The sequence below is a fragment of the Dasypus novemcinctus genome, chromosome 21, assembly GCF_030445035.2.
Source record: "Dasypus novemcinctus isolate mDasNov1 chromosome 21, mDasNov1.1.hap2, whole genome shotgun sequence".
NCBI classification, from domain to species: Eukaryota; Metazoa; Chordata; class Mammalia; order Cingulata; family Dasypodidae; genus Dasypus; species Dasypus novemcinctus.
The window spans coordinates 80,747,235-80,759,457 of record NC_080693.1 but is presented as its reverse complement, the minus strand read 5'-3'; the positions used below and the strand labels follow the sequence as shown (position 1 = coordinate 80,759,457).

Below are 12,223 nucleotides of genomic sequence, written 5' to 3'. Positions count from 1 at the left end.
AAAATTAAAAAAAAAAAAAAAAAAGGAAACAGGTTCCTGTGCCGCTGACAACAGAAGCAGATGAAGACGCAGCACAGAGACACAGAGAACGGACAATGGGGGGGGGGGAGGAGGGGGGAGGAGAGGGGAGAAATAAATCTTTTAAAAAAATTAACAGAACCATTACTACACACATTGAAAAGTTACAACACACACTGACATTGACTTTCCCATACACACTGGAACAATTACAGCACACACACTAACATTGCACAAACACACTTTGGCCCTCTTGGGGCACCTGACCTTCTCTTTACATCCTTTTGGGTTTGACTCTGGGCTCCTGCCCTCTTGGGGCACCTGCCCTTTTTTTCTTTTTCTCTTTCACTCACACTGGAACCATTATAGCACACACACTAACATTGAGCAACCATACAAACACAAAAGCAGTTTTAAGTTTACTAATCTAGAGTTCTTCATTGCTTCAACATTTCTTTTCCAGTTCTCCTCTCAATTCCTTTCTTACTCTCTTTCTGTCCCCAAGTCATACTAGCTTAATGATGCCATGCTTGAACAAGTTCTGTAGTTAAGATACTTTGATGTCTTCGGAATGAGACCCAGCCGGGCAGTTTTCAGTGTTCGTCTCTCCATCTGCATGACCAGAGGTTCTGGGTCCTGCAGGAACTTTTGTCGTCTCTTGGCGTTCAAGGCGTTCCTGGTATGGTTTTACCCGACGAGCTGGTACCTACACAGGACATTCTTTCATTTCTCAAAACACTTTGGAAGTCCTTTTCATAGCGTCCCAGCACAGAAACGCTCCTGGGCTGCGGCATGCGCGCCGGGCGGCCCCGCAGCCTCCCTGCAGCCACAGGTCTGGAAAGATTGTCCCCACAGTCCGCCGCCTCTGCCACCGGCCTATAGATTCCGCTCTCCCATCTCCTGGGGAAATACAAGAAACCCTCTAGGGCTTCGAAGGTTTTCCAAACCGCTCCTGGCTCGGTGCTTTTACACCACCTTTAGTTTCGCTTGAGGCAATCCTTCTCTTTGTGTCTTTGGTCCGGCACGAGTCGCTGGAGCATTCTTTCCTTCGTGCCCCACGCTGGGCACGCCACTTGCTGCACTCAGCTCACAATAGGTTGGCTCAAGGGAAGGCAATGCAGAAATAAAGGTAGAGACACAAGAAAAGAGACAAACCTGGGACCAGGGGACTCACAGCTTCTGGAACTGAGAGTCTCAACCCTAGTTTTCCCATCGCATTTATTGGGAAACTCCTAAGCAGCTGTTTGCTATCTGAACTGCAACATCATTTACAATAACAGGGAACAACTGCCAACATCTAACAACTGCAACATTTAACAGGTGTAACATTTAAGCCAGTTTCCCACAATGCTAATGGGATGGGATCCCGAGACAGGACAGTTTTGTGTATTTGGGCTAGGGTTTTTCCCAACTGCTGGAGGGTGGAATCCTGACTAGTCTCTTCTAGGAGTCTGAGATCTTCCTTGAAGGTTTGAATAATTGGCGGTGGTTTTTTAAACAGAACTTTAAAAGGTGAAAAGCCTGAGGGTGGTGGTGGTGGGGGCAGTGCAGTTTGACTTTAAGGAGGGCTAATGGGAGTAGATTTACTCACGGGAAGCCAGTTTTTTATTTTATTTTTTTTACAGACCTCGGCTAGGGTGGTTTTGAGGGTTTGATTTATGCGTTTTACTTTCCCTGAGCTTTGGGGCCTATATGCTGTGTAGAGTTTTTACTTCATTCCTGATATCTTGCTAGTTCTTGGACAATGGCTGACGCGAGAGCTGGGCCACTGTTGCTGCTTATGGATAAAGGTATCCTGTGCTCGGGAACTATTTCTTGGAGCAAAGCTTTAGTTACTTTTCTTGTTCTTCAGTGTGGGTGGGCAAGGCCTTGACCCAGCCCGAGGAGGTGCACTTTATTACTAACAAGCACCTCTACCTTTGACCTGGTTTCACTTCTGCACAGCCCGTTGTTAAGTTTTTAAAAGGTACAGTTTCTGTGTGTTGGCTGCGCCCGGGGCCTGGGATCCCCGGAGGGGCTGCTCTCAGCGCAGTTCTGACACCAGGTGCCAACAGTGGTGCAGAGCGAGGTCATCCAGGCAATGTAGCAATATTTTCTGAGCAGGGCCTTTAAAGCACTTTTTATTTTTTTTAAGTGGGTGAGCTGGTGGTATTGTTGCACAAGGGTGTAGCCGGCCCCGTCTGGGATGAAGACCTGGCCATCGGGGAGAAGTCAGCTCCCCTGCAGGGTCTGGGGTCCCTCCCCTTCCTAGCCCACTCCAGCTTCCCCCAGGTACAGTTCAGCCTTTCAATGCACTGTTTTAAAAGGGACAGGCGAGGCACCAGGGGTGGGCCTGCAGCTTGAGGGCCTGTGGTTGCCTGTCCAGCCGCCCCATCGACCAGTGCATTTTCCCCAGCAACTGCATCCTTTTCTTTTCTTTTGATGCTTTCGACAGCACATAACAGCGATCCTGCTGGCCTCCAGACTGCTTTCAGCATTTAAAGGATTTTCCTTTTTTTTTTTTCCTGCAGTTAGGAGTCCCTTCTCCTTATAAATTGCTCCATGGACATGTACAGCAGCGAATGCTTATTCAGAGTTGGTGCAAATGTTCACTGTTTGCCCGGTGGCCAGTTGCAGGGATTGAATCAGTGCCCAGAGTTCGCTTGCTGTGCAGAACCCCCCTGGTAGGGCAGCCGCCTTCACTACTTATTTAGCTGCGGCAACCGCGCACTTAGGAAGCCTCTCCTCGTTCCTGACAAAACCGCTGCCGTCTGTGAACAGGGTTTGAGCTGGGCAAGGAGATGGCCCGCCCTGGAGGCTGGGGCGGCTGGTACACACCTTCTTGTCACTTCCGCTCAGGTGCACCCAGGAGGTCCTCTCCCTCGGCAGGAAAGTGGCAGGATTTAGGAATTTTTTGTTTTAGGTGGGGGAGTTTTTTGTTTTAGTTTTAAGCTCTGCGGGAGCTGAGTCCAAGTTAATTGAGTCCTTTAAATCCAGACACGTAAACCAGGTGCCCCAGGCAGTACTGGCAGCAGCGGTGAGTTGCAGGGTGAAGCGTTCCCCCCTTCCGGGGTGGCCTTTCTCGCTTGGTTGGGTCTGGATTTTTAAGGCTGCTACTAACAGGGAGACCTGCTGTTTCATGGGCTTTTTGTTTTCCCCTCAGCAGTTTTGTAAGTTTTTGTTTGACATCCAGTGCTGCCTGGATGACGAAAGCTGCGTTGACCACTCTCTGGCTTTCTGGGGCTTCTGGGCCGAAGGGGGTGTAAATCTTGAAGGCTTTGTGAAGTTGCTTATGAAAACTTCCCAGAGGTTCTTCAGGCTTTTGAGTGACGGAGGCCGTTTTGGACCTGTGTGGCCGCCCCACTCCTTCCCGTACCCCCTGAGGAGGGCTTCTCGACCCCGCTGAGGGGCCACCGCCCCTGCTCTGTGTGAACGTCCCAGGCCGGCTGGGCTTCCGGTGCCGCCTCTCGGGCCCTTTCCTCTGGCTCCAAGGCACCTGCAGGGCCCGTTCTGCCACCACTTCCTGGCCTCTGTGTGGATCCAGTGTCTCTCCTCCGTGTTGACCAGGGCTAGGAGGAGTTGGTGGCAGTCAGCCCAAGTGGGCCGGTGGGTTTGGAAAGTGGACTCCAGGAGGTTGGCGAGAGCCTGAGGCTTTTCTGAATGTGAAGGGGTGTGGAGCGTGCAGGTTGAAAGCTCTGCAGTTGTGAAGGGCTGATGAAACAGGCTTGGCCTCCCGGGTTGGGCAGTCCCGTCTGCACTGCTCTGAGCTGGGCTCTGTGTCTCATGGAGGCGCATCTGAAGTGCAGGCTGTGTGGACCCACGCCGTCTTGCCAAAGGGGTCTCGGGATCCCCCCTCGGGGAGGCTGACGGGCCCAGGGACACTGAAGGTGGAGGAGTCTCTGGGAAATCTGCTTGCGGGGGCTCCGGGGTAGGGAGATGCCCTGGAATGACTGGAACATACGGTGGGGTAAAGTGTCTTCCTCCTGAGTTCCTTGTAGAATACTAGGCTTTTGAGGCCTGGCCATCTGAGCTACTAGGACCCTGCTCTGACCCTTCCTTTCAACACAGAATCGAACCTAAGGGGGCAGGGTTTGGGCAATTTTTTTACCAGGGATTAATGTAGGGAAATTGATCAGGGCGGCCGGGGCTTCAGTGACTGCCTGCCACACTGCAGGAACTTTGCTTACATTTAGGGTTCCTTCTGAGGGCCACTCTATCCCAAACGTGGACCACTCCAACTCACACAAGGTCCGGAGAGTTCCGGGGGACATACGGACACCATAATTCCTAGGAAAACCTTTCTTGGAGTTTTTTTTAACATACTCTCTAAGACTATGTGTTTAGACTGTGATGATCCCATCCCTGAACAAACAGGGACAAACAAAGGAGGGGGCCCCTCACAAGGCCACTCAGATGCCCACTTGTCCGCGTCTCTCGCGAGAACTTATGCTCATCTTAGCTAAGGCGTCCGTGTAGAGTCCAGATTAGCCGTTATACCGTATGACGTAGCCGTGGAGGGCAGGTTGGGCCGTGTGCTGTGGCAGCGCAGGCCGTGGAGCCACAGACTGGATCAGCAGAGGCCAGCCCTGCAGTCCCCAGTCATTCACTCAGTCACTCGCAGGTTACACAGTCCCACCCAAGGGATTGCCGTATCCTGGAATCTCAAATCTTGAGATTTTGGGAGGTGATTAGTCTCCCTTCTGTCTGGAGACCAGCCTGACGGGGACTCAGAACCCTGGGGCTTCACCTTTCCGACATTGCCTAATGTTGCTCAATCCACCTCTCCACTGAGTCAGGCCAGGGGGGAGGACGCGGCCCGCAGGGACCCCTTCCCAGAAGGCCCCGTCAAGGGGGCAGGCGGCGCGGCCCTGTTGGTGTGGAGATCTCCAGCGGCCCCGCCCGCCAGTCCCAAACCAGAGGTCAAAGGGCCAGTTCGGTTGGGTTTCTGGTCAGGGAACCAAAGGCTGCAGCAAAGCCAGGAGTTCTGAACCATAGAAACTCACAACCGGCACTCCGGAAAGGTGGATGAATAGTTTTATTACACACGGGCCCAAAGGAGAGTCAGTCTCCAAATTCTGAGCCCCGTTTTTCAGTTCTCATAGGTTTACACAGGATTTCAGGTGGGATCAGCAGAACTTTTACTCATTGCCTAACACGTTGCAAGGAGAAATTTTGCAAGCAGGCAGAACGCAGCTGCAAGTTTGCGGGCTGATTTACAGAAGCAGCGGGTGAAGTCACTCGTTTGATAGCGTCTTACTAGGCTATGTTTTCCCAGGCCGATTTACAGAAACAGGGGCAGGCATTATTTATTTGATATTCTCCTGCAAGGCCATGCCTTCTCAGGCCAATCCACAGAAGCGGGGGCAGGAGTGACTTGTTAGATATTTTTACAAGGTTATGCATTTTATTCCTCAGCAAGGGCGGTTCAGCTTCCAAATCCTGAAGCTTCCGGCTCTTGAAATATTACAACGTTGAGCCATGCAATCTCACCGTTCCCCCATTGGCTCAGTGTCACCAGAGGCAGAGTCTTTAAGGGGCATTATCACAACGTCCTGTGTGATAACGAGTGACTCAAATGCTTTCTTCCTGGGCCTTATTCAACAAATTCTGACTGCGCCTCGGGAACACATAACACTGCCCTAGACACAGGGAAATATGAAGCACTAATACCCCACCCAGGCCCTTAGTTTACATCCTAGTTGGGAAGATAGCTGTTCATAGGATAGCTGTTCATAAAAGTAAATAAAAATACATGCAACTAAAAAATAAAATATATATTTTAAAAAATACATGCAACTGCAAATGGTACAGGGCAGCAGGCGGGTTCCTTGTGGCTGAGTGGATCTAGAAAGACGCCATGGAGCAGATCGGACTCAAGCAGGTCTCTGAGGGGTGGGAGCAAAGGCAGGCAGGAGTTCCTTTGACAAGCTCAGGAAACCTACATGCAGACCCAAAATTGGAGGCTGCTTGTGGAAATCCCTAATGGTTCGGCTAGGGAATAGATGACTTTTGGAACAGTTCGGCCAGCCAGGCAACACACCGAAAATAACCCCGCCCCCTACTTTTCAAATAAATCCCAGCTGAACGCATGCGCCTGGGTATCATAGAGGTACAGAGCTAGATGGTCTAATCCGCCTCGGAGGCCGCCATTTTGGGTCCTGGCGGAAAAGTTGAAAAGACTGGGGCCGCTGCCCATTCCGGCTGTGTGCCGCTCAAAAACGGAAGCACAAAAGAGCCCCAGTGGAAGTGGCAAAAATAAAGGCGAAGCGAATCTGAGTTGCGGATCTCAGCGGAACAGGCTTTGAAAAAGCCACACACCTCCCCGCCCTCACCTGAGATGGCGGCCCTGCGGACGCTCTAGCCAGCGCCCTCGAGTACCCCGAGGGGGCGGTGGCGGCGACCTCGCCACTCTTGCGGGCCTGTTGGTAGCGAGGGCGGGCTCTGGCGGAGCTCCTGGTGGCTTTGGGTGCGCCGAGGGTAAGGGGTCTCTGGCCTCTCCCCTCCGGTGCCTTCCCTGACCGGGCCTTGGGGCTTCCAACACCGCTCCCGGGTTCCGCCCCGCGTCGGGCCGGCCGTGACCGCGCCTCGGGCCGGACGATGCCCAAGAAGCTGCTGCTGCTGCCCCCGCTCTCCGCGTCCTCGGCTTTCCGCGCCCCGCGAGCCCGCCCCGTCGCCCTCCCAGCCATGAACGCCGCCCGCACCGGCTACCGAGTCTTCTCGGCCAACTCCACGGCCGCCTGCACGGAGCTGGCCAAGCGCATCACCGAGTAGGCGGGGAAGGGGGCGCGGGGGGCGGCGAGAGCGGGGGCCCGGCGCCCTGGCTGCTCCTCCCGCGGGGGGTCAGCTGGCTGCAGCGCCCAGGCCCTGGGAGGAGGGGTCCCAGAAGCAGGCCGTTTTATGCCGGACAAACCGTTGAGGGTAGCAGGGGCCAGCCTGCTCAGTTTTGTCCCATCTGACTGACTTTTAGGGACTTGAGGCATCACCCCCCCCCCCTTCCCCTGCCCTCGGGTTATTTGGACTGCTCGCCAGCCCACTCTCTCCCCCTTCCCTGTCCCAGGGGGTCGTGGGCGTTGGCTGGAGACCGGATTCTAAAACCCCGGCGGGGAGTAGCTGTCTTGGAGAGATGGACTCCGGGTTTGGCTTCCTTTCTCACGGTTGGAGTTGATCTCCAAATCTGTCCTCTTATTCCCAAGTCGCCCAGGATGTAGTTAGAACTTGGAGGACCTGACTGGATGGGTGCAGGAGGTGGGGGTGGCAGAAGGGTCTTCCACGTTGCGGCAGCGGAGGAGGGGGGCGGGTAATGAGCACAAGGCGACCTCCAGGTAAACAGATTGTTGGAGATGGTGATAGAAATGATAGGCCTAGCCATATTTTATAAATCATTTTAGCCTCTGAAGCCATTTGAAGTAAAGTCTTTGCCTTTTTTTTTTTTTTTTTTTTTTTAACCCGGAGAAGTGGGTCGTCTTAAGTGAGTTTTGGAGTTGGACGACTCCAGATTCTTTCCAGTCTTGCCACTATCTAGCTCTGTGACCCTGGGCATGTGACTTGATTTTCTTAAACTCCAGTTGTAAAATGAGGATGGTTTTATCTATTCCCCAAAGATATTTTGAGCATGAGCAAGATAATGTAGATCAAACATCCAGCAGAACTGGAGCTCATAGTGGCCCTCTGAATAGGATTAATAACTGTTTACTAAATAGCCTCTGATTTTCTAGTTGGTTTTTCAATGTTTGTGGAGGATCCCAAAGTCCTAAGGTAAAGGTTATGGGACCTCTCTGGATAAAGTTGTTAGAAACATAAGACACGAAATGAACAGATTTTTTTTTGTTAATTTTAAATTTTATTTTTTATATTTTTTTGAGGTACCAAGGACTGGGTATTGAAATGGGGACCTGGTGTGTGGAAAGCCAGTGCTCAACTACTGAACCACCTGACTACCCTGATTCGGTTTTTTCATTTGCTTTGCTTGTTTTTGTTGGCTTTTTTTTTTTTTTTTTGAGACACCAGGAACTGAACCTGGGACCTCCCATGTGGGAAGCAGGCTCTCAACTGCTTGAGCCCCATCTGCTCACTAGCTTTGTCTTTTTTTTTTAATAATAATTTAGACTAGACCCTTATCTTTTTTTTTACTTTATTTTATTATTTTTTAAATTTATTTCTCTCTTCCTCTCTCCCCAGTTGTCTGCTTTCTGTGTCCATTCCCTGTGTGTTCTTCTGTGCCTTATCAGCGGCACCTGGAGTCTGTGTTTCTTTTTGTTGCGTCACCTTGCTGTGTCAGCTCGCCGTATGTGTGGCGCCATTCCTGGGTGGGCCACACTTTGTTTTGCTCTGGGCGGCTCTCCTTACGGGGTGCATTCCTTGCGCGTGGGGCTCCTTTACGGGGGGGGGGGGGGCGGGGGGGGGGACATGGCAGGGCACTCTTTGCACACATCAGCACTGCGCATGGGCCAGCTGCACGTGGGTCAAGGAGGCCCGGGGTTTGAACCGCGGACCTCCCATGTGGTAGACGGACGCCCTAACCACTGGGCCAAGTTCGCTTCCCGTTTTGTCTTTAAACATTTAAAGTAATTTTCACATTTTATTTATTTATTTTTAAAGATTTATTTATTTATTTATTTCTCTCCCCTTCCCCCCACCCACCCCGGTTGTCTGTTCTCTGTGTCTATTTGCTGTGTCATCTTCTTTGTCCACAGCACGGGAATCTGTTTCTTTTTGTTGCGTCAGCTCTCCATGTGTGCGGTCCCACTCCTGGGCAGGCTGCACTTTCTTTCACGGTGGGTGGCTCTCCTTATGGGGCGCACTCCTTGCGTGTGGGGCTCCCCTACGCAGGAGGGACACCCCTACGTGGTATGGCACTCCTTGCACACATCAGCACTGTGCATGGGCCAGCTCCACACGGGTCAGGAGGCCCGGGGTTTGAACCCCGGACCTCCCATGTCGTAGGCGGATGCCCTATCCACTGGGCCAAGTCTGCTTCCCAATTTTCACATTTTAAACATTTATATAAGCGTTCTTCTGTGAAATTTTCAGGGTTGATAAATAATTGCACAAATGTTTTTAACTGCTAGATGGATATGTAGATGGAGGAGGAATCTTTGGTCATATTTTCTCAGCCATGCCTGTTTTTAGTTGCAATTTTAAGTACAGAAAACTCCTTTGGTGAAATTTCTGCAGTCTGCTACCTAGTTTCTATTTTGAACTCCTAATTGTTTTTCTTTTTGAGGCCAACTGAACCTACTTCAAATATCAAGCTTGTGTTTGTTTATATTGGGTCAGATTTACCACACATGGACCTTGCTGAGACAGGCACAGAAAGCAGAGGCAGGAGGGTGCATTGGAAAAGCAGCTTTTGCTTTTATATTGGTTTCTTCCCTGCCTTGTTTCAGAAAGGTTTTTATTTATTATAAATAACAAATACCTGTAAGTACTTCCCTTATCTGTTTTGTGTATTGAGTTTCTCAGATTTTATCTGAAAAAAGGATTTTACTTCTAAACAAAGTCTCCTGGATCAGAGGACCACTGGATTGCGTGACCCCAGAGGTTGCTATTTTATTTCCATGATTCCTTTTGGGTCTAAGCTCCAGGAAGGGGTCTTCTGGTGCACTCTCATCAGTACAACACTTAGGTGCCAACGTTCCTAGGATATGCAGATTTATAAATTACATGTGTTGGAATTGGCCCTCAGGAATCCATCATCCTCCTGCCAACTTTTTGCTACTCTCATTTCATTGATGTCACTCACCCCTCACTTTATTTTTTTCTGGAGTATTTTAAACAGCTTCCACCCTGAAATCATATAATTTCTCCATAAAAATAAGGATTTTTTAAAAAAGTACAACACAATTATTACACCAGAGAAAATTGCATTAATGCCTTAACATTGTTTTGTATCTCTAGTCCTTATTCATGTTTCCCTGATTGCCTCAAAAAGAGCTCTTTACCCTTGGTTTGTTGCAGTCAGGATCCAAACAAGATCCACGCTACATTCAGTTGATGCCACTTAAGTCCCTTTTAATCTATATGCTTTTTACATTTTTTAAATTATTATTTTCTTTTTTTCTTTCTATGTGCTTTTGACAATTGGGGCATTCACTTCTGGCTGGTTGTTTTGGCATCATTGCTAGTAACCAAGTATTCATGGGATGATTTTCCAAGACAGTTATTTTATTATTCAAATCCAGAGAACCAGACATTAAACTTTGGTTGTGGGCTCTTTCCAGTAAAGCAGCATATTATTATAAAATGTTGAGTGCTTGAAGGAGCTTGTGACAGAGTAACGGTGGAATTTTAGTTAAGAAATTTAAGCTTTCTAAATTATTTTTTGGCAAAAATGCTAGTCTAGTGTATTTTAGTCTTTTTGTTAGATATGTATATGTATATACTGGATTTTTGTTGGAAAAAAGTTATTTAATGCTTTTTTCCCCCGTAGACGTCTTGGTGCTGAATTGGGGAAATCTGTTGTATACCAAGAGACTAATGGAGGTGAGTTAAAATTCTATTCTTAAATGTGACAACCCTTGGGGACTGCACTTCTTGTTTATTTTTATTTTTTTTAAGATTTATTTTTATTTATCCCCCCCTCATTGTTTGAGGTCGCTGTCTGCTCTGTGTCCATTTCCCGTGTGCTCTCTGTGACTGCTTGTCTTCTCTGGAAGGCACTGGGAACCGAACCCAAGCCCTCCCATGTGGAAGAGAGGTGCTCAACCACCTGAGCCACCTCAGCTCGCTGGCTTGTTGTGTCTCTCATTGTCTTTCCTCTTTGGGTCTCTGTTGTTGCATCATCTCGCCACGTCTGCCTGCCTCGCCAGTTGGCCTTCTCCAGGAGGCACCAGGAACTGAACCAGGACCTCTCATGTGTTGGGTAAAAGCCCAGTTGCTTGAGCCACATCTGCTGCCTTCATCCTTTGTTCCTGAAACTATATTTAATCAGCTGGCATTTAATTTTTTTTTTAAAGGCAAATTTAACTCGTGTTTAACCCCAGAAACATTTTCTGGTGTTGAATTCTCTCTCTTAGGTTGGTCCTTGACCCCTTGTTCCAGGTCCCCCACTTTGAGAGCCCAGTGCAGGGCCTGGCCCAGAGGAGGCCTCCGTATTTGTTGAAAGAAGAAAAAGAATATAGACCTTTTCCCCGAGTGTTTTGTCTGATGTGGGTTTTCTTTTTGGGACCCTGAGATTTTACGTAGTCCTGTAGAACAGGCCTATCTTTGGCTGATTTTCCTCCTAGTTTGCTATTTCTTATATAACTACATGTAACTATGGAATCTATTAAGAATTTATTTTGTTATATCAAGCAAGGTGTTGGTTTAAATTGATTTCGTTTCCTCCATAATGTTACCTAAATATTGCAAAAAGTACTTTTCTTAAAACTTAAGAACTTTTTTTTTTTTTTTTTTTTTTAAGAAACAAGAGTTGAAATAAAAGAATCTGTGCGTGGCCAGGATATTTTCATTATCCAGACAATACCCAGGTAAGACTGAGCACTACATTATATAACCCTTTGCTTCTAAAAACCTTAGTCCTATAACTCATCATCTTTTCATACAAACAACAATTCAGTTTTTCTTTCTGATTATAAATTCTTTTGCGTGTTAAACTAAATGCTACCTAAAATAGTTAGAGTTCTGGAATTCTGCCCTACTTGCCTCACTGTATGTTTACTGTTGACTTGACAGTCTCCCCCAGTCTTCTGACTCCTCTTACTCTGTGTCCGCTAAGCCTGGGCCCCTGTCTGCCTGTTCAGCCAGTATACGCTTAACGAATTCTGCTGCTTGTCGCCATTAAGGGCAAAGCGTAGCTGCTACTAGTTTAGACCATCAGGGTGTTTCTTTGTACTGCATTTTAGTTTGCACAGCAGCTGATCTCTAGCCTGTCTCTATTCCATATTTCATCACCTCTCTTTCCCTTAAAGCAGGGGGTCTCCAGTAATCCTTGCTTACCTGAGTCTGACTCCGTTTTCCTCACCTATCGGGGATGGGGTGGTTTGACTCTGCCTGAAAAATCCACACCTTTGGGTCCTGAGACTGTGTTAGTAATAAAAATGGCATTGGTGTCAGCTGTGTGCTGTGCAGTTTGTGTGTATTGCTTCTAATTTTTAAAAATGTTTTATTGTGGTTATATGTATATATGTATATGTACACAGCATGAAATTGCCCATTTTAACCACTTTCATGTGTACCATTCAGTGATATTAGTTGTATTCACAATTACCACTATCCATTACCAGAT

At 48.6% G+C, this 12,223-nt stretch overlaps 1 protein-coding gene across 1 annotated transcript in view; it reads left to right on the top strand.

Moving 5' to 3' along the window:
* Positions 1-6,356: 6,356 nt before the first annotated feature.
* PRPSAP1 (phosphoribosyl pyrophosphate synthetase associated protein 1) overlaps positions 6,357-12,223 on the top strand; it is a 34,530-nt gene continuing 28,663 nt past the window's right edge. Inside the window, exons 1-3 of the mRNA XM_004454456.4 lie at positions 6,357-6,764; positions 10,427-10,479; positions 11,399-11,465. Of these exons, the coding sequence (XP_004454513.1) occupies positions 6,595-6,764; positions 10,427-10,479; positions 11,399-11,465 (290 nt within the window). The 5' untranslated portion in view covers positions 6,357-6,594. The remainder of the gene's footprint in view (positions 6,765-10,426; positions 10,480-11,398; positions 11,466-12,223) is intronic.